We start from the raw sequence: 21,267 nt of genomic DNA on the forward strand, positions 1-21,267 counted from the left end.
TGAGTACAGTCCCCGGTGGCTCTCCAAGGCATCCCTGACCTTGACAGCTTCAGAGGCTGCCAGGCAAGGACTCAACGTTACAGCGTTGCGATGGGGATTTGAACTGCAGAGCATGGGTCAGAATTAGACTGTTTCAAGAAAAAGAACAAACACTGAGTGAAGCTGCTATGAACAAACCCTCGCTGTCCATAAATCAAAGCCTTCAGCTGGGCTGCAGCACCTATAACTGGAGGGAAAGACTCCCTCCAGCCTGCCACAGAGGCAAAATACAGACTTTCACAAATCACTGTATATAGGATAAAGGACATCAAATGCAGAGCTGAGAAAGAACAGGAGAAGGTGAAAAAGGCAGGGAGAAATTGCAAGGAATATTTACAGTATGATACCAAAACAAGGGACAGGCTAGTTTTCTTTCCATTTTCCCCATCCCTAGCTCTAAAAAGACACAAGAAATTCAGTCATTGTGCCTGGGTAACTTTGGAGGACAGCTGAGACCATTTCCTAGGGAAATACCCACTACCAGTCCTCAGAGGCACTCTTCTAACACTTTTTCCACCAAGGATGCGAAAGCAACAGCCTTTGAAGCTGGCCCAGCACACCTGAAGTGGCAGCAGAAATCAGAAACACAAGAAGGGAGCAGTCGCAGTCAGGGGTGGCTGACAGCAGTGCACAGCCCCTTCTCCACTTTGCCACATTTTCCAGGTGAGGCCCAGCACCGGTGAAGTAGGAGGGAGCCCTGCCTACCCCCGAGGGGCATGCACAGGTCCGGTGCTGCACCCACCCACCCACCTCTACGTGTTACGGCCAGCACAACTCGGTGGGCACAGAGGCAGGGAAATGCAGATGTGCCTGTTGGTCAATTGCTGGCCACCAGCGTGGTGTGAGGCATGCAGCTGGCCCATCAGCGCACAGCACCCGAGGCGTCCAGGGAAGCCAAAAGCAGAAAGGACACAGGGGCAGCATGGCTGTGCCGCGGCGGAGGCTCATCCTCTGGACCCTAATCACTGTCAGGCCTTTTGCTCTGCTCACAGGGAAACCCACTCCAGCAAAGTCCTCGTGCTGTGGTCTGTCTCCTGCCCTGCCTCCTGTGTGCCCCCTGGCACCTCACCAAGTCAGGAGGGTTGTGATCCCAAAGCCAAGGGCTCGGGCACCTCTGCTTCGGGGCAGCGCCAAAATGCAGGAGCGCTGCATCCTTTGGCAGAGCTGTCACCCCAAAAAGGCAACCCCACACGGACTGCGGTCGGTGGTTTTGGGGGCAATCTGCTTAAATGGAAAGAGAAGGCAGTGGGAAGACCTGTAAAGAGGGAAGTGGCTGGTTTGCAGATGTATAGATGCAGTTATTACAGAACAACAGTTTTGACAGTACTACAGAGCTGCGTCTATTACCAGCCTGGGTAAAGGGTAGAATTGTATTTAAAGGTGATGGTGTAGGAAGAAGTAAAATTTAGCTCCCAAACTGTGGTAGCACTTTTACAATCTGCATGTCTTTTCAGAGGGAGGGAGGTTGTAGGTTAGTGCATAATATTATATCCTGCTTGTAATGAAATCTTCTCTGGTATAATTATGCTAAGATTGACACTCTCCCTAAGTATGGGAATGCTTTAAAACATTCACCTTTCCTTTCTGTTTCAGCAAAGGAGAAATGATATTACAATATAAAACGTAAACCAAACAGAAAGGAGGAGATTATTTCTGTATTGATAAAGGGCAAAGTGTAATAACAGGAGTGAGACCAATCTTGAATCTAATGCACCAGACACAATTACTAGGATTGTCTCTCTTATGCCTTCTCTTCCAGGCTCCAGGAGAAAGAAGAATCAATTAGCTCTCTGCAGACTATGACCTTGAAGGACACAGCTTTAAGGGGAATATGCTGAGTAAGACAGAAAAGAGAGGAGAAGAAGAGAAAAGGATTTGGAAACTCATGTTCAGAAACAATACATCAGCCACAGAATATGAGATGTGTCCGTTCTTTTTTTTATTTCTGCACTGGAAAAAAAAAAATATTGACACAAAAGGGGCTTTCTGGGAACAAGTTACCTCACTCTGCTTGAAATGGAAAAAAGGACACTGAGAGGCAAAAGAAGGGACAATCCAATTTGCAGATGCTACTTTCCAAGCCATGTCTCTGAGAATTTTATAGCTGTCAAAGGCATTCATAAAAAAAAAAGTTATCACTGATGCAATCTGTCAACCTCTCCAACAAATCTTGCTCTACATAAAACACAATGATGTGTTTGAAATGCAGCTGTTTCAAAAACCCCAAGACAGTGCTTTTAGAGCTGTCCAAAAAGTTCTTTTCATGCCTCTTTGAACAGGCAGATCTTCTGCAGTGTACTTTTCCAGCTATATTTTCTTATTTTTCTTTGCAGGGAATTGCAGCCCCTTGCCACAGTCAGAATTATGTGCCACAGCTAGGATAAATACTGTCTACACAACCTTCTCCCTCAGAGCAACCCAAACTTGACCTGCTGCCAGTTCTCCTTCTCCTTTCAGTCTGTATCTATCTGAAAGTCTATGATGCCTTAAAACACATTTATCTTAAGAAAATTAATGCAACAGTAAAAAAATCAACTCAACCCAATCACCTGATTTCTGGACAACCTTTTATTTCCCAGATATAAGCAGATCTGAATGCAGATAATGACTTTTTGTCAGTGACTGCTCCTAAGAATCTCTTTTTTTCCCGACTTTCATTTACTTCAGAGGTGAAGTTACCATGTTATTGATAAAGGCTTGCCTCATGTGTGGAAATTCAAGAGGATGAGGGTTGTCCTGGCATAACTAGCTTTTGGTTGCTTCTCCCTCTCGCACAAAAGAGGCCATTTTGACTGGATGGTGTTGCTGGCCACTGTATGAAGTAAAAAGTGCTGTCATATCTTTAATGTCACTTACGATATTTGCACTACAAAAAAAGATTTTCTGCGTCAGCAATAAAAAAAAAAAATCATTTAGTATAGTTCTATATGACTGCAAGGGTGGTTAAGTGTCCCAATAATTCAAGTAATGTCTTACCTACCACAGACAAAGCCCCCTGTCATTTAACTGCACAGCAATATTTCCCTATTAGACTGTTTCCATCAGACAATTTTTTTTAATCCAAAGGCTGGTTGTCACCCATTATCTAAGCAAAAGGCAGCAGGGCTTCTACAGGAATACTTAAAATTTTCTTTCAGTGATTCTGGAATTGCTGTTCAAGACTGACTCTCAGCTGAAAGGACCTCCACTGAAATCACCGTAGTTATGCTAATTTTCACCGGCAAGGTGATTGGCCCAAATGTTACATCTAATCCAATTGCCACATATCTATAGTGAGTCCAGCCCTGGTGGTGCTAAACTCAGTAGCGAACTTCAATTGACTTCAGGGCTCCAGGGTGAAGTCCAGTATGTACCACCTACAAGGTGGCCATCCTGCAGCATTACAGGGAAGGCACGAGGGAGAATAAATGAGATGGGGTCCTGCAAGGCAATCTGCAAAGAACACAGTTGCTAATTCTGATCACTGCAGCTTTCCAAAGGAAACCTCAGACCTGTGCTCTCAGCACAACGGCATGCTGCCTTCTCTTTTACAAGAGTTGCACAATTTTACACAGCTCAGGAATTGCCGGCTTGATCTGCTCCAGATTTGAGGGGTTAAAATGATGAATGTCAAAGAAATTACACTTCAGCAATGCGGTATTTTGATGCTTTATGATCGCTACTGAGAAAATAATCCAGGTACCCTGGATATGTTTTGCTTTAAGGATGAGCAAAGACTAATTTGGAAACTGACCCCTCCTGCATCGACAAGAATGCTTTCCTGAAATGCCCCACAAAAGTCAATGAAGCAATGTCTGAGAAACAGGTTCAACAAGAATCAGCTCCTGGAGCGGGGGAAAGATGCAGAGAAATGTGTGCTATGCTCTTAAGAGAAGGGGAAAGATAATAAGCTAACTGCTAAATTAATAATTCCCAGTCTCTAACTGCTTCAAATACGCTGTCGCTCTTTCCCACTGTTCTTCCTGAGTGTTTCAGAAGGATGACAGGGATGTTTGCCAGCAACAGACTTCAGGAAGGAGGTAGCAGAAGTGCTCTGCAGGCACAGCAAAGAAAATGAACACACATGGAAGATCCAGCACAGGATGCAAATCAAATTTATAAGAAAAATATGCTGATAGAGCACGTGGAATAGCTATCAGATAAACCCTTGAAGTAAATCACATACTTCCCTAAAGTGGACGCAGAGAAAAGGGCGGTACTGGTGCTTTACAAAGGTCCCAAATGTCTCTTCATTGCCATGCACACCTCAGAACTAGGTTCAGAGTCCCCTAGGTGCTCATCTTGGAAGGTAACCCATACTATACTCGTCTTAGCGCATTTAAGCGTTGCATGCCAATCACATGTCCTCCTCGAGGACAGCTGCAGAACAGTTAAGTGCCTTTTTTTTTTTGTGGAAGGAAAAACAAAGAAACACATAACTTCTACTTACAAAGTTTTGGAGCAGTTTGGAGATTGGTTTCTGTTGCTTGTGCCTGAGACGCTGTGGTAGGCTCCAGGGCGGGTGGTGACAGCGAAGGTGCGGCAGAGGACAACAACCCAACATCTAGGATGCGGTTATACAGAGAAGGCTGGAGGAATGGTTTGGAGGGCACGAGCGAGCTGTCACTTTGCACTGTCACTTCAGCCTTGCTCTTGGGGCTAGGTACAGGGAAGGGTGAGGCATACACCTCCGAAGGCACCCAGGCAGACAGAGCTGTAGGATCCACAGCGCTCTTTGGGTCTTGTCCTATCCTCCCAGGGTCAAGGTGGGTAGGAGAGTCATACTCAAAAATCTTGTCCACAAAGACCCACTTGAGGCCAGCAATGCAGAGGCAAAGGCTGAGCAGGCAAGCCAGGATAGGAACGATGCAGATCTTTTCAGAGTTGAGGCAGCCCTTCAGTCGCTCTGCCTCCAGGCACACACAGCAGGTCGCGGCAAGGCCTGCTATCCCCTGGACCCTCCTGTCCTCTCTTTGGGTCCCCGGCATGTTCTCCTCAGCCGGGAGCCCGTTGAGGGACACATCAGGGCTCAGCTGAGCTGAGGGGCTGGGGAAAGTGTCGGCAGCTACTTCAGACATGTTTAAGCATCAAACAGCTCACCTCCAAAAGGCCTTAACTCTATCACAGTCCATTACTGTGAGACACAGACAAAAAGAGATGGTAGTAATAGTCACAGTGCTCTGCAAAAATCACAGAGTGGGAGTCAACAAAAGGTCCGAGCTCAGCAACATCATCCAAACTGGGAGAGGAGTAACGCACAGGAAAAATGAGACCCCCCCCCCGGTCCCTCCCTGCCTCCGAGCCCTCTGTCGCTCTCTCTGCCTCTCTGAAGCAAGAGTACCTTTGCAATTACTGAGCTCCTCTTTGCTGGCCACTTTTATAATTCCGTAAATTCCTCTCAAGCAATTCCAGCTCTTCTCTGGGAGGGAAGAAACATCCCCCCAAAAGCAAGCACAACAAAACAAAACAGGGGGAAGGAGGGTGACAAGAGAAAGAAAACCACGAACACCGAACAAATTGACTGGATTATGTGAACCAATAGCCCAGAGCGAAAGGCAAGACTCTCACCTTGAGCATCTGAGGCTGGTATCTGCTCAGACGAGGAAAACAATTGTCATGCAGTAGAAGGAGCAAAAGCAAAATCTGTAACAACAGCGGCAGCGGCAGAAGTGACAGTAGCAGCAGCATCCTGTCGTGTTACAGCGGCGGCTGAAAGAGGCTGAATCATTACAGAGCAGCAGGTGCTCGCTGTCTGAGCATCACTGCAAACAATATCATTACACAGAGGTTTGAAAGGAAGAGCGATGCCAAGACGGTGGTAACTCCCTTTCTCTCCCCTCCCTCTTTGTCCTTCTTGAGCGCTCATTCACTTTCCTCCTTCCCCCCCGCCCCGTTCCCCCAGCCCCCTCGCAGCCTGTTTCCCTGATGTACAGACTCGCTCCTTCCTCCCCTACCCCACCCCCCGCCCTCTGCAGGGCTGGTCTGAGGGAAATCAGTACACCCAGCAACGCAGGACTGTCAGTGACTTCCTATTTTATCCAATTAGGAGGAATAAAGGCCATCAAATCAAAGGGAGGGAGCGGGCAGGAGTTGCGCGCCCGCCCGCTCCGCCCGCTCCCTCTCCCAGCCGGAGCGCGGCCGCAGGCGGCGGCCATCGATGACACGGTCCTCTGGCGAGCACCGGGTGTCGGTGGGAGCTCTTTGGGCTGGACTGGGCTCGCACAGTCTGATATCCGATCTCTCCCAGGGGGAAGACGGCTTTCCAGCAGCAGTTTCTCCCTGCCTGACACCTAGAGACAGCTTTTCTTTCCAAGCCCCTGAATAAGTTTCTTTCCCTAGGAATAGGGCTGGGATGCATCTTAGGTCAAGCAAAGGAAAAAAAAAAAAAACAAACCAAAACGTTCCCGCCTCTGACAAATTTGCATTTAAGTTATTACAAAGAGGTTTGCATATTTATTTTTTTTTTTTGTACTCCATTTTCCAACACCCTCCAAAACCAAAAAAGCAAAGAATTCACACTAAAGCCAGCTCCTGAACATACTTTTCAAGAGCTGGCATGCTGCTAGCATGTATCCTTACTCTCCCTAAGAAAAAAAAAATCAAAGAATTTTATTATTAACAAGGTTTGCACTTTGTTCTTAAATTTGCCTGTCATTCCTCACCTCTACCAATACCTAGCACTAACTCCCATTTCCACCAGCGCAGTGTAATGCAGGAGTAAATCAACAGTCCAGTTACCATAATGAAAGTAAGATTAGAATCAGCTCTATTCCCAGTCTCTTTTGTCTCCCACAGAAAAGGACACCTGTGTAGCAATACAGACATATGTATAAAAGGAGAGGGGCTTTTAACACAATTTCCAGTTCCTTGGACTTTGTGAAAACATTTGCATTGAAGATCTGGCAGCATGAATCCCCCTTTCTCCTTAGTATAAATGGCTGCAGCATGCATAAAGAAACAAAGAATTAAGTGCTACAAATTGCCCTCAACTCATTTTTGCTGGTACCTTAGTCAGGCATCCAAAAGGTCATTTCTTTTGTAGTTACCTATTTTTGGTAGTGACAAAAAAGATGTCTGTCTCTACCCATCTCCTCTCTCTGCCTCCAACTCCCCCCGCCCCCCCCCCCGCGCCCCCCAACTTCCATGGGAACATTAGTCACATTCACATTAAAAAGGTTTATCAAAATCTCAATGAATCCCATAGTGTTTTCACAGACTCTCATGTCAAGGACTAATTGATGGATGTCTGATCACAAAGCTTCCTGTGAGGCTGTAGTAGCCAAATGAAGTAATCACGATGCTACTATATTCAAGTGCCTGGAGAATTTACCTTAAAGCGCAGCCAGTGATAACACTCTCTGGAAGAATGTAAAAAGATAAATCATCACACAATCTAGTCTACATTACCACTGAAGTGTCTGGTCCTCAGGTTAATGATGTGATCAGTAACCTCAGACAGAACGAACAGCTTGCATTGCATATTTACATACATGGCTCCTCTTATTACAAAGCACATGTGCTCCTTAGCTGGTAATATTCTGCATGAGTGCAACCTCTTTCAAGTATCTCAAAACCTATTTCAAACAGCAGTAATAACACAGCCACTGCAGAAAGGGTAACATCACAGCAGCATTGCTGTGACAGCTGTGGTGGTCTGTGGGTACAAATAAGCAAGGTTTCTAGGGAAAGGATGTATCTTTTATTAGATTAACTGATAAATCTGGGAAAACCAGGCATACTTTCGCACACACAAGTTGCTCCTCAAGTATGATGCTGAAGCATCACTCTTCAAAGCAGAGCACAAGCTGAGAACCAGTTGGGAATATTCACTTCATTGCACAGATGAGATACTACACCATCTGAGTGCTTGGCCCAAATTTTTAAAAATGTCTGTCCTTCTTTATCCATGTCTAATTTTTCAACCTTCCTATTTCCAGTAAGACAATTTTCCCTGCTGACACTGCTCTGAGCTTGTGCTTAATCCACTGCCCTGTCCACATCTTCCGTGCACTGGCCTTCCAGGCAAACTACCTGTATTCAGTCTTCCCCTGTAATCTTCACTACTCTCCAGCCTATCCACATTTAACTGCTCTCCTTGAAATTATGCTTCTGCTTGCTCACATCTTTCTGGTGCTGAGATGAACAGAAATGCACGTGGAGATCTTGCACCTTCCTTACAAGGGTTGCCATGAAGTTAAAGTAATCATGCACAACGCTACATAGCTGGACGGGAAGACGGATTATTACTGGTTCAGACCACAGGCTGCCACCTCTGCATGCACCATGCCCTGTGAAACCTCAGAGCCTCTTGTCCCAGGAGCCCGGTGGGGACACTTTGAGGGCTCCCCTGCATGTGGGTGCATTGCCTCCCTCCTTACCCTGCTGCCAGAGGGGGGGTGAGCTCACAGGGACCAGGGAAGGGCTCTCCCAAAGGGGACTCGCCTGCCTCCCTTGAGCCTCCTGGCTAAAGGGAGCCAGGATAGCTTCTACTACCTCCCTTGCTTTTTCACACTCTCCTCCATCAGCCAGGGCCCAGCCGGCCTGCACCATCTCCTCCCGGCACACAGCCACCTCCAGCCCCTCCCGCCGCCTCCGCGGCCGCAGCATCTCCGTGGGGCCTGGCTCCCTTCCAGGCTGCAGTACCCTCCTCTGCTGCAGGTCCCTTCCCCCGCAGCACCTCCAGACCTGCCGTGCAGGCTGCCTGCTTCAGCATCGCTTCAGCCAGCTCTGCTCAGACCTCCTCCTCCTCACATCCCCCTCCCCAGGGAAGTCTGCAGAGCCGCTTTACCCTCCCACCCCACTGGAGCTGCAGGGTGCTGGGGCTTGCGGCAAGAAGAGCAGGGCGGCACCCTGCCTTTGGAAGTGCCTGGCAGCTCCCATTATTCCCCAGCCAACAAGGGAGAAAGGCAATGCTGAATCATCGGCCAGGCTGCTTCCCTGGCCCCGCTTCACACATGGCCAAAGCCAGGGCCAGGACAGAGCCTGCCCAGGGTGCTGCAACCCAATACTACACAGGGCTGGCTCCTCTTGGGAACTTTTGGACAAAAAATGCAACCACACGCTCTTTACCACATCTGGGTTGGTAAGGGAGCATGCTGCCTTTTGTGCCAGCTTTCACAGCTGCAGTGAAAGCTCATGGTCTCTCACTTTGGATCTGAAGATAGAACTGTAAACTGAAGGTACAGTTTGGTCATTTTGGGGGTCCTTTCTGCTCCCCTTCCTCCCCAAAGCAATGCAGAAATACCTTCCTGCAGCTGCAGTTTTGAGCCTTTTGCATTTCTGTAGTGACATGCTAGCACTGGCATGCTGTCCTTAAACATGGGTTCTAGCTCAGGCTGGAGGAGATGAATGCCTTGGAGAAGAGCCAGCAATTGGTTAATAGAAAGGGAGACCCTGGAAGAAAACAAGAGGGAGCATGACCTTGGAGGTAACAAAGTTTACTAGGGTAGCCCATTGGTGGGCAATATAGAAGGATAGGAAGGAAATTACTTGCTTGTTTGTAATTAGGTTAGGTCCTTGTGCAAAGATTTATTTCTGATTCCTACATGGCTTGGGTCTCTTTGGCTTAGAGGAAGAAGTAGTGTGATTCTACACTAATGAAGCTAATCTGTGACTGAGATTTGGACTCTTGCCATATGTAAGCGACAGGTTGAAACTCAGAGGCTTACAAAACTGTAATTTTATTTTGTGGAGTGTTTTTGCAAAGAATCAAGTGTTATTTTGCTAAATTCCACTCCCAAAAGACTCAAGGAAAGACGCAAAGCCAAAGTCAGCATTAACCTCCAGCCTGTGATAAGGATGAGCAAGCTGTATCTGTTGCACCAGTTTTATGGGTCCTAGAAGGAGGTTGATTTCGTATTACCAAACCGCAGAGGACCATTCTCTCTGGCTAGCCACAAAGATGTGAATGAAGCTTAAATAGATACGTGATCATAGCTGACAACATCCTGCAAGTTAGACCAGCAAGTACCGTTTAACTCAGCTGACCCTTCAGTCATGCTGTAATCAGACCCAAACCTGCTGAAGGTTTCGGAAGGCTTGGTGAGTCATTCTCATGGAAACCATTGGGTTTCAAATATCCATCTGCTTTAAATGAAGTCCCAGTAGTCCACAAAAAGATCCTCTAAGAATTATCTACTTTCTTGAGACTACTGGGACATTAAGAAAGTAAAGTATGTCTTCACAAGTGGTTATTTGTGGCTCTGCTGGATCACAGCTTAGGAAAGGATGCTCAGAGGACCACATATCAGTACAAGGCAGGTGATCTCCCTCCAGACCACTGCTTTCCTTTAAGAACATGTCAGTTCTTCAGAAAGAAGGAAGCAGCAATACGTGGCATCAGCTTCTCCATCATGTGTTTGATTGCACTCCCTTTTTTTCCATACATTGAGAAATTAAAAGCATTGTAACCAAGAAGCTGAAAAGAAAAAAAGTGCATGTTCATTAACAAGAGATTGATGAGGAAAATAAAAGGATCTCTTTTTATTGATTGCAGGCACTTTCTTCAAATTAAATAAGTGCGCTATTTAAAGATTGGGGGGTGACCCAAAGCAAGTGAGCAGGCCCAATAAGCAGCATCACTGCCAGCAGTCATGGTGTGGGAAGAGTGGGCTATCACACATGGTGCAAACGATTCATTTATTCCTCCTTTCAGTGCTTCACCAACCTCCCCTCCTTAATCCATCTCCCTTGGATTAATGCCAGCACTCTCTCCCTTTGAGTCCTTGCAAAAGCCTTCACTAAAAACCTCATCTCTCAGCTCAAATGGCACAAGCAGAAGACTTCATTTTGCTTCTATACTGGCCCTGTCACTGGAACTGCAAATGTTAAAATGGGGCAGGCTGTCACTTGCGCACATGTACATCCCATTTTTCACCTGATGGAAAGCAAATAGGATACATGTGCTAGCGCTGGTTGTATGTCTCTCCCCATTCCCACCACTTTTTTCCCATTTATTTTTTTAAACCTTCTAGCCATTTGCAGTCATAAGTGACTGAAGGGAAGACACATCAAGCCCGTAAGAAAATGCAGGAAAACATGAGCAGTAAAAATATGAACCCTTAAGCATTCAGCCTTAGACATGAGGGTAAATACGTCAATGTCAGCAGAATCATAGTGTGCTTAATTCATTTGGCATAAGAGGGCTGCTGTGGGAAGACCCCCTACCCTCAGACAACACCGGAGACAGGGACAAGAAGAGGCCGTATCCAAATCACCTCTCTATCCTCAAGCCAAAACAACTATACTGGAATTATTGCACTGCCCACGTAGGTGTGTCAGAAGCAGGTCCTCACACTAGCACATTTTTTGGAAATGTTTGGAGCACAGAATACAAACTTCAGTGCTTGTGAAAACATTTGGGAGAGCTCACGTTGCCTCTGTGGCAGCATTTTCTGTATTGACACCACATGCACATTTACACCACGCATTTATAGCAGGAACATACTTTCTGTAAGTCCAATAGCTGTGGCTTGCAGAAACAGTGATTTGAAAAAACAACACAACTACAATGGCCGTTTCAAGAGATGTTTATACTTTACATAGCTACAGCCAGTAACTGAAACTGAAAACTGCCATAAAATGGGCTGTTATTTCAGGGGAACCAAAAGGTTTTCTGAGTCTTTTCATCTTCAAGTGAAATGTGAGACACTGAGTTTCTTTCATCCTAATCAAAAGCAGAGCTAGTGGCACTACACGAGAAACAGAAATCTAACATAAAACCACGAATGTCAGGGGTTTTCATCAATGGCACTGACTCATCCCCCCAGCCTCTGCTCAGTCACAAAACTGGGATGAGCCCTGCCACTGTTCAGGCTAATGGTAATTAGCTCTGCCATGTGGTAAAGGAGCATTTAAGAGATGCAAAGACATGTAATGCTCTCAGCTAGGCTCTTCTGCCTGAGGGCAGAAGCAGCAGAAGAAAGACCATGTGCAGTTTTCTGTTTTGGTTGTGGTTTTTGGTTTTTTTTCCAGATCTGGCACCACCTTCACCCCATCACAGGAATCTCCAGCAGACCTGATGGGGCGGCTGTGATTATTTATTTTCACAGTGAGGCAGTGAGCTGGGGCAGCGTTGTAGTCACAGGTCCCAGGCTTGCTCATTAACTCCCACCCACCTTAGTGCTCAAATGTATCTGTGCGCCTGCATTTGAGCCAGTCTATTCAGATGGAAGAAATTCCTCGTGGGTGTTCATGGGACAGTGGCAATACTGCTACTTTGCACAGGCATAGCTATGCAGGATTTTCTGCTGGCCAGTCTTCATATCCGCAGTGCCGCTGCTGCTGGGAGAGTCACTGGACACTGATAATTTGAGTTAAGGTCCCAAAAGCCCTGAATCAAGGAATTATCCCTCCCCCATTGACCCCTGATTAATAAAGTACTTAAGCATGCATGGAGTTAAACAAGTGGTGAAACGCCTTCCTGATTAGAGATGGGCTACATCATATATCTAAGTGCCTTTTTGAATCAGAGCCTAATTCAGGAACTGAAAAGGTATTTTGGAGTGTAGTGCTGTGGTTTCATGATAAACAGTTTGGCATCAATATAATCTTTTTTCCTGTCTCTTCTTTCTTTTTGCTCCTTCTGTTCTGTCACCTGCACTGATTCAGTCACATTGTTCATGCGGCCAGGCTCTTAACTGGGTGAGAGAACTGATTTTTGACTTAAAAATAATTTCTTTGAAGATTTTTTTTTTTTCATGGGTAAGCTTACCAACTAATTCCCAGTCTGGCCCCATAAACATATATGGGCTGGAAGAATGGGGACAGGACCATACTCCAGAAGTTTCTTGGGCTTGTCTTCTCTCCAAAGACTTTGCATAGTGAAACCATGACCCAAGGCCCTTCCTGAATCTTGGCTTAACTTAGGCAGAAGCTCCTAGAAGATCCCAACAAGATACCTATTATTCTGAAAAATCTTGACTCTACTTATTACAACCTTTCATTTTTTTGTAAAGATAGAATTATTTTTATACCTGCACATATTCCCAGCTGCTGCTGTTTGAAACTTAAGGCATCAAACTTCACTTCACTTTAAAGTGTCATTTTCAAAATTTCAACTACACATGGACTTTTTCATAGAGTAACGCTCTAGTGTATGTATATTCAATAGTTTTGCTATTAGAAAAACAAAAAGAAAGAAGTCAAAGACATGGAGCCAGCCTACTGCATGGAAGAATTTCTGTATCATTAAAAAAACAGGTATTAACGGTAGGACATAAACATAGTACTGGCTTAGATTTGTAAAGTATGTCCTATAGTACAGTTATACATTCAGAATCTGCAAACTTCAGAATTTTGCTTGCAGAAAATGTTACAATTTCAGCTCAGAAGCTAGTTTGCTTAGCAGCTTCCTGCAAATACCTCCAAATAACAAATTTAATCTATTTTACCCTAAATCAAGATATTAATTCAATTACACTGGTTGGTTCAGCTCTGGTCATGTCCATATGTAGCCTGATTATGCTTAAGTTAGCAGAATTGAGATGTTTGCTGTTTAAAACAGATAAGCAACACTATTTATAATGGCAAAAATTCCAAGAATAACAAAAGTGACAGATCTCATCATGCCTCAGAATCCTAGCGTCATCAAGGACATTTAGTATTTAATATTTAATATTCTTTCTTAGTGCATTCAGAAAGCCATAGAAGGCATGAATCACTCCTTTGGCATTGGCTGGAAAACTTTGTCAATTTCCAGCAAATAATTAAGAAGAATTCAAATAAGTATGACAAAGGAGATTTTATGTCTAGTCATGAGTTTTCAGTAGTCTAATCAAATATGGTTTTATTACATAGCTATGTTTCGAATGCAAACCTCAGCCTGTGTTTTTAGATGTCTTGTCACATCTTTCTCACCCCTGCACCCAGGCTCTCTTTGTGCTATATATGGTCTGGCACAAAAGCAAAATTCTCACCTTTTAGAAATCAAAATTTGAATTGAAATAAGGTAGTTAACTCTTCTCATACACAGGAATTTAATGTTCCTGCATCAGGCTGGGTCTTGTCAAGAGCAAGACAGGAAAACAGCAAAGAGAAAACTCTGAAACCTTAAAGAAATCTATATCTGCTGTACTCTCATTTCATTGATGCAGTTCAAAGCTACAGAGCAGACTCTGTGCTGCTCCAGACACCGAGCAGACCCTTACACCTGGGTAAAATGGGTTCATTATAACTTGTTTGCATTTAACACATGGGCATGCATGGCACAGGGCAATGTGGGCCATTGCTGCTGGATGGTGTAAGAGAAGTAGTGCAGCTTTGGAAACACCCCCTTCTGCAAGACATTGGACAACCTAGAAATGGAGCATAGAAGGCAGTGACAGAGCATAAAATACGTCTTTAAAGCCTGCAACAGGACAGAGGAAGGCAAATAAATGGAGCCTTTGCTACAGAACCCAGATATTTCTCATCACCACTACTGACAACAACGGTATGTGACAGAGTGTTTACACACTCATACATATATATGTATCAGAATGAGTTCACAGCAATCATCATTTCATTTGATGGATGCATTATTCATGCAGCATTTCCTGCATTCAAACTGCAGGTCATGTCCACTGGGGCTGCCTTATGTCTGCCTGTGTTTCACCACATAGGCTGTGGAGTGGCAATGGGACTACAAAAAGGGGGTGGAGGGGACAGACTGTCTTTTTCCTTCTTCTTGAGGGTGGCTAAGGAATAAATGCATTTACTCTGAAAGAGTATTTGAAAGGGAGGGCCACACAGGCAGGGCTGAGGTCACCCTGTATCCTATGTTCCCAGCCAAACTCATCCAAATCACCATACAGAGAAACAGTCAAATAAAATAGAGCTGTCCTCATGTACACCACTGTAGGTATGCTATGCCTGTGGTGGGAAGGGTGGCCATGATGGTGGGGAAGGGAAACAAGCACCTGCAGGCTGCAAGGAGAAAGAGGTACTTAGTAGCCTTGGCTTGTACACACATGGACAAGGTGAATTGTGTCCTTAAATCCCTTTCTGATCAAGGCCATACTTTGAAGCCAGACCCTATAAAACTCTACTATTCCTTCAGACATTGACGGCTGCAAAGATGGGGCCAAATTTCCTGCCAGTGTGGGCAAGATTTCAGCCTGCTCAGCCACAGCAATAGCGGCTTTCACTTGAGGGATGCCTTGCTCTTGCTCAAAAATTACCTGCATACTGCTTAACTGCTGCTTAACTCCAATTAAATTAAAAGCTGTCAAAGGGCAACAAACCCTTTCTGTGTTTCTAATTTCACACTAAATCCTGTGTCCTTCCTTCAGGGTTTTCAGTAAAGGAACTGTATTTTAACAACTTTGCAAATGCTGGAGGACAAAACAAGGATGTGGCCAAAATAGATCTCATTGTAAAGGCACAAGCTGCACAGGGCCAAAGCCCAAGCTCCGCAGGGCAGACCAGGCTGACACACATACTCATGGCCATAATGTTGTTTCTACTTATTCCAGAAGCCTGAAGCTCAGCTAAGGAAGAAAAAGGCTGGGTGTCTTGAATTTTGAACTCCTTTCACCCCAAAGAGCGAAGATGGTGCTCCTGCCTCACTGATCAACTTGAAATGATTCCCTGGAAGCCTTGTTAATAACACTTGCAAAATACATGGAATTCTGTATATTACATTCCTTTCCTTCATTAGGCATCAGTTCATGGTTTCATCAGGAAAGCAGCCCTGCTCAGCTGCACAGAAATCACTCTCTGAGGCTGCCTTGAAAGACACAAAATGACTAAAATCTAACCAAATGAACTGAAAAATAAAAAAGGATAAAGTTTTGGCCTGTGTTGCTGAGTATGTGCTAGTAACACTACACAGTGCAGGTGTGAGCAGACAATACACTTCCCCTTCTAAACTAGCCTGCTTAAGAAGGGCTAGTATTATCCCAACAGTGACTATTAGGGTTAGACATGGGCTAATTAAAAAACCTATGCAGCTGAGGTCTAGTCAGCATTAATAATTAGTTGTAGCTGTTTCTACCACCTTCCACCCTCCACCTCCACCTCCTTTCTTCCTCTTACAAAAAAAAAAATAATATCTCTGTGCATGTATGTAATTACAGGAAATGTAATGCATTATTAATGTGGCCGCAGCAGACAGAAAGTTCAGGTTTACTGCTCACCAGTGCAGAGGTAAGTTGTAGCTACTGGCAACAGTCAGGTTGCTGGTGCATTAGGTAATGAGAGAGTTTCCAAAAGTGCCAACTAAAGTGGCTAAATAATACCAGCTATTTGGAAAAGCACAGAAGCTGGGAGGAATGACGGGTCTGAATCTATCACTGCAACAAGCAACTGTGGACAACCTGTAGGAATTATTCCAGGAATAATTAACTCACGACAATAAGGTGGTGCATTTTCTTTGATCCACGAGTGTGATTATGTTCAAACGCAATTACGCAAGTCGGAAGTCTCCAGAGGATGGGCAGAGAGGAAACAGGTACAGATAGCAGCATGAGACAAAGCACCCCAAATAAAGGTCTTTACCAAGCCCTTTTCCCATTGAAAGAACACAGTGTTCACAGTGAGCTGTAAAAATCCCCCCATACGTCCTGTGATTTCAAGGAGTATCAGACAAGTCAGGCCAGAAGCGCTCATTTCCTGGCACATCGAACAACGATCTATCATTACAGACATGTATCTGTCAAGCTGGTATCTGCACACACATGCTGTAGAAATGCCTTTCAGATTTCATTTTCCAGTTTTCCTGGACAACATATCATGCTGCCTACAAATAGAGATACATAGCCAGAACCCCTGCAATGAAGGCTTAAAACAGCAGAAAAATACGGTGTGACTTGAACAAGCAATACAGTTACGGATTAGATACATGGATTAAAGTCACAGAAATTAATTCAGACCTGCTCCCCCAGCAGGATGCCTTTGTGTAGTCTCAAACTGAGTTACATTTTGTTTTTTCCCCTCCCAAAGGGGTTCCTTTTTTTGTACAAAATTTGTAACTCCTCGATACAGTGCCTAAAATGTAAAAATTGTAAAAAACCAGTAAGGAGCTGTCCTAAAGCTGAAGAGTCAGAAGCTTCTCCCACATACTGTTGACATGTCTTATGGATTTCAGGGATCTGCCAAAGAAGCAAGCAGACTTCCTTCCTAACAGGCCAGAGGGGAGGACTCTGGTCTGCAGTCAGAGCCAAAGGGCTCGCATGAAATTTGGCATACGCAACGTTAAAGCTTTGTTGTCCCAGATTACTTGTACGTTACTGAACAAGAGCTGCAAGAGGGTTGTCGCAACCCCTACCATTCAGGTTGTGGCCCCTCACTTCACCCTGCTGACCATGAGCCCTCTGTAGTAGCTTCTTGCCGACAAGGAGCTACTGTTTCTTCCTCCTACCAGTTGGACACGATGGGAATTAGGGTAAAAACCACTGTGGTCCTGCCTTTGAAGATGTCTTTCTCTGGTTTGAGTGGCAACAGTTAACTATAACCTTTTCAGCTACCCACGGCCATTGACTATTTCCCTACTGCAGACAGGCTTTTTAATACCGCTGTGGGGAACTGTACTCAGATGACACAGAGAAATCCTTTGGTAATTATTCGGGCTAATCCTATTAGGAAAGAAAGGCTTTCAATTGCTAAAGCAACAAAAAAACCTTTCAGAGAAGGAACCCACCACTTCAAATTAAATCAACGCCCCCTTCCAGCCCAGGATAACCTGATTATTATTGCATATAAGACAAGTTGTGTTAACTGAAATAAAAAACTGTTTAACATTTTAAGTTTTATTTAAAAATTTAAAAAACTTATTTGAAATGCCTGCAGATTCAAAAGACACCACTCTGCTTTCCTGCACATATTTTATTTTCACTTTACTAGTCCACAGTTCTACTTGTGTATTTTCCAAGTAAGAGACAGATTTTTACAGAATGTGCATAGTTTTTTAAGGATTTTACCTATGATCCAAATTTATGCTTCAAGAGAGGATAAAATTTATGTTCCTCAAATTTGCTGTTACTTTAATGCTGTGGTAACATGACAGTGGTAAAGTTAATTCTTTCATGTGCTCATCAGAAATTCAGCTAGAGTGTTTAAAATGACAGTAACTTGATTTATTGAGCAATAAGAGGAATTATTCCTCTATGGCCACCAGCCAAACAAGTAATCTTTTAATAAGGCATGTGAAGCCACTGCATTTCCTTTATCAGAAAAAAAAAAAAAGCCAGTTAAAAAAAATGTGCCTAGGCACCTAAAATGGGCCTAACTTAGTATATAGGCACACCCAACCATGTGGCCTTAGGCACCTCAGTTCCCCTCTCACACCTGCATCTGCTCATGACTCAAGGCTCTCCTTCATTCCTTGGAGGGTGCTGATGAACCAAGACTGCTCTTCAGATCTTTTTACCATAGTAGACTTCACCCAAGGTGTTAATAGCAGCTTTTGGGTTTATTTTAAAATAACCTGACATGACTACCCCTTTTCTCCCCCTTGGGAGTTTTCCTTCTCTCCTGAGAGCACATTTTCAATCCTGGCATGACAGGCTGTTTTAGGGGGAACTTCCAAGTTCCTCTTGCTGAAGTAAGTCTCCAGCTTTGCAGAAAATGATGAAACTTTCTACACTAGAGAGACAAATGTCACTGAAGCTTTTTTCTAAGACTTTGTCAACAGAGGAAAGACATGGTGAACACTCTCTTCACAGGCAAATAGTAGGTGCATTTATTTGATGGTGGTTTAATGCCTTCCCCCTCCCCCCTTTTTTTGGCCTCCTTATACCTCTGAGGAAGTGTTGAGAATCTAGGAGATGGGCAGAACTGGAGACAACTGCCCCATCTTAATCTTCTCCAACATGCTGGTTGTCTGCCTGACTCCCCACTCAGCACATGAGTATGAACAACCCTTGGTAATCGTTTGGACTAATCCCCGTAGGAAATATTTTTAGTTTTGAGGCATCTGAAGTCTCTCTGAGTATTCACTGGGGTGCCTGCACATGCAGGTTCATGGGTTGTTCTCTCAGGAGCCAAGTGTTGGTCTGGGATTCCCAGCCTGCAACCCACATTCATACTAGTCCTAAGAGATATGCTCAGGGTTGCTCAGGAAATCTTCCCTTTGATCAGTGTCTTGCTAACATCCAATTGCTGGACTGCCTGTCTTTCTTGAGCATTCAAGAATGTGTCCGTATGATCGTTGTCCCTGTGATACATTTCTGCATTTGCAGACGTACAACCTCACTCAAGTAAAGGATTTATAAAAATGTAAGCAGGATTGCGTATCTGTTAGAGACTCTGCGAAACAGAAGGAGAGTGTTTGATGCCTGACCAGCCGCACTGAGTTGTGCTCACCCTGAGCAGCAGTGTGAAAACACAGGAGAGAGATGGAGGTGCTTTGTGGGACCTCTCTCCTTCATTTGTTTAGCAAATACAAGTAACTGCAAGACTTCTTTAGAGCCTCTCGTCTAACAAAAACACAGGGAAATATTTTCATAAGTGGTAAGAGAATGCGAGAATATCTATTAAAAACTACAGTCATCTCAGAAACATGTTGCTGTTGTCAGTAATTAAAACATGCGTTATAAAACTCAAGCAACTAACTTTGAGCCTGTTTTCTTTTGTACAGCTGTCTTTCTAGCTGAGATCAAAGATATTGTTTAATGAATTGATCTCTTTCCCCTTCCCCACAAGCATTCCTATTTGAACACCTACATTTTCTCATAGTAACATTATGCATCATGTCTGAAATCGACATGATCACAGAAATTCCCAGAGGAACCTGGAGCATGGCTCATGTTGCTTTTGCTGCACAGGAAATGCAACCGTTCTTACTCATCCTTCCTCTATAATGAAGCGTCAGATTCATTGCCTTGCTGGGCTGAGGAGGAAATTGCTGCATAATCTCCTTTCACAGCTAGACAATCCCCTCTTTCCAAAGCAGGCTAAGCATGCAAATTCTCCAGACGTATTTGATGAATTTCTAACAACAGTGGGTGAAACAACAGGGCAAAGGCGAGTGTCAGTGACAGAAGCTTTGTGCTGACTCCTTGCTGAAGACGTTGTTTTCCTGGTATGTTCACCCACATATTAGTTATGGGTGATACATATTAATGGTATCTATCTGCTCTGGGACAAATAAACCATAATCAAGTCAAACTGTGGCCAGTCTTAAGGTCAGTTAGAAGTCTTGAAAAGACTAACACGCACATCCTTCTCAGCACTTCACATGGGCTGCAGAATAAGACCCCCAAGGTCTCCCAGTTTATGATCTTACATCACCAGCGTAGTGAAGGGAGTGCCTTCTGCCAGTCAGGATGTTCCCCTCCATCTCTTGAGCTAAGAGATGGACCCTCGCAGGCTGCAAGCAGCAGGCCAAGTTATGCCTCTCCAGCCTGCCAGGTGATTTTATAGCCCTCTGTAGTTAGATTTTCCTGTATGGGGAATAGACACATTTATTTTTTCCATGTGGGAACAGAAAAGAGAAAAAAAATATCTGCCATTGAGAAACACTTAATTGCTTAGGCCCCCTTCAGGTCAAGTTCTTAAGGAAATTTTGAGAAAAGATTTGATAGTTGTATGGAAAACAGCAACATGCATTCTCTTGCTGCACTAACAAAAACAAATGCTTCTTATGCAAGGGCTAGTAAGCCTAATGCTTTAGCATGTAAGTCAATCGTTAATCACAAGAGGGCAAGGATGACATTTTCTAGGTAATAAAACAAGGCCACAGTTTTCCATGAAGACTATTTTTGCACCTTCCACTCCCTTTTTGGCCTTGCTCACAGTTAAAGACAGTAATCAGTAAAGCACTGACATATTCTGGTGCTCTGTATTCCCACATCAATCATGTGTGACACTATTCAAGGTGTCTGAAATGGCATGTGACTCCAGCCACAATATTTGATTATGCGGCTTGCTGCTGTAATTGTTTCTAGTCGGTATAGATAAGGGATGAGGAGAGGCAGCAGACCAAGAGAAGATTATGCTCCACTTAGTGGCTTAGAGTTTAATCATCTGTCATCCCTGACTGCCCTGGGTCTATAAGGTGGGAAAAACTCCCTTCCAAAGTCACAGGGCATTGGTGGCCTTACGGTGAGGAACCTGATCCAAGGCATAATGGAGTGGTGGTTGCTACGGGAGAGCGGGAGGGAGCTGGAGCCAACAACCAAACAAGATTACAGAAGAGACAAGACTCCTCGCAGATCTAACGAGAGGAAAAACAGGAGTCAGAAAGGTTGAGTAACCTCTCATGGTCACGGCTTAGGAGGAAACTCATTTAGCAGAGGCATCATCTTTCTGCTGTGTCTTTCCCCCACCAGT

General features: G+C 44.5%; 2 protein-coding genes across 8 annotated transcripts in view; both read right to left on the reverse strand.

Moving 5' to 3' along the window:
- Positions 1 to 21,267, reverse strand: part of NRG1 (neuregulin 1) — a 486,241-nt gene that overhangs the window by 103,279 nt on the left and 361,695 nt on the right. For 2 of the 7 annotated variants that reach the window (XM_087741971.1, XM_087741970.1), the window contains exon 1: positions 4,469 to 5,096. The exons of the other annotated variants lie outside the window; for them this stretch is intronic. In XM_087741971.1, coding sequence (XP_087598097.1) covers positions 4,469 to 5,096 — 628 coding nt within the window. Of the gene's footprint in view, positions 1 to 4,468; positions 5,097 to 21,267 lie in introns of those variants that run through there. 7 annotated transcript variants of the gene reach the window in all.
- On the reverse strand, positions 5,545 to 5,706 carry LOC148050485 (uncharacterized). Its single transcript, XM_087742657.1, has one exon. It carries the CDS (start codon positions 5,704 to 5,706, stop codon positions 5,545 to 5,547), a length of 162 nt encoding a protein of 53 aa, XP_087598783.1.

The sequence above is a fragment of the Nipponia nippon genome, unplaced genomic scaffold, assembly GCF_047370975.1.
Source record: "Nipponia nippon isolate SJK-2023a ecotype South Korea unplaced genomic scaffold, ASM4737097v1 scaffold_8, whole genome shotgun sequence".
NCBI classification, from domain to species: Eukaryota; Metazoa; Chordata; class Aves; order Pelecaniformes; family Threskiornithidae; genus Nipponia; species Nipponia nippon.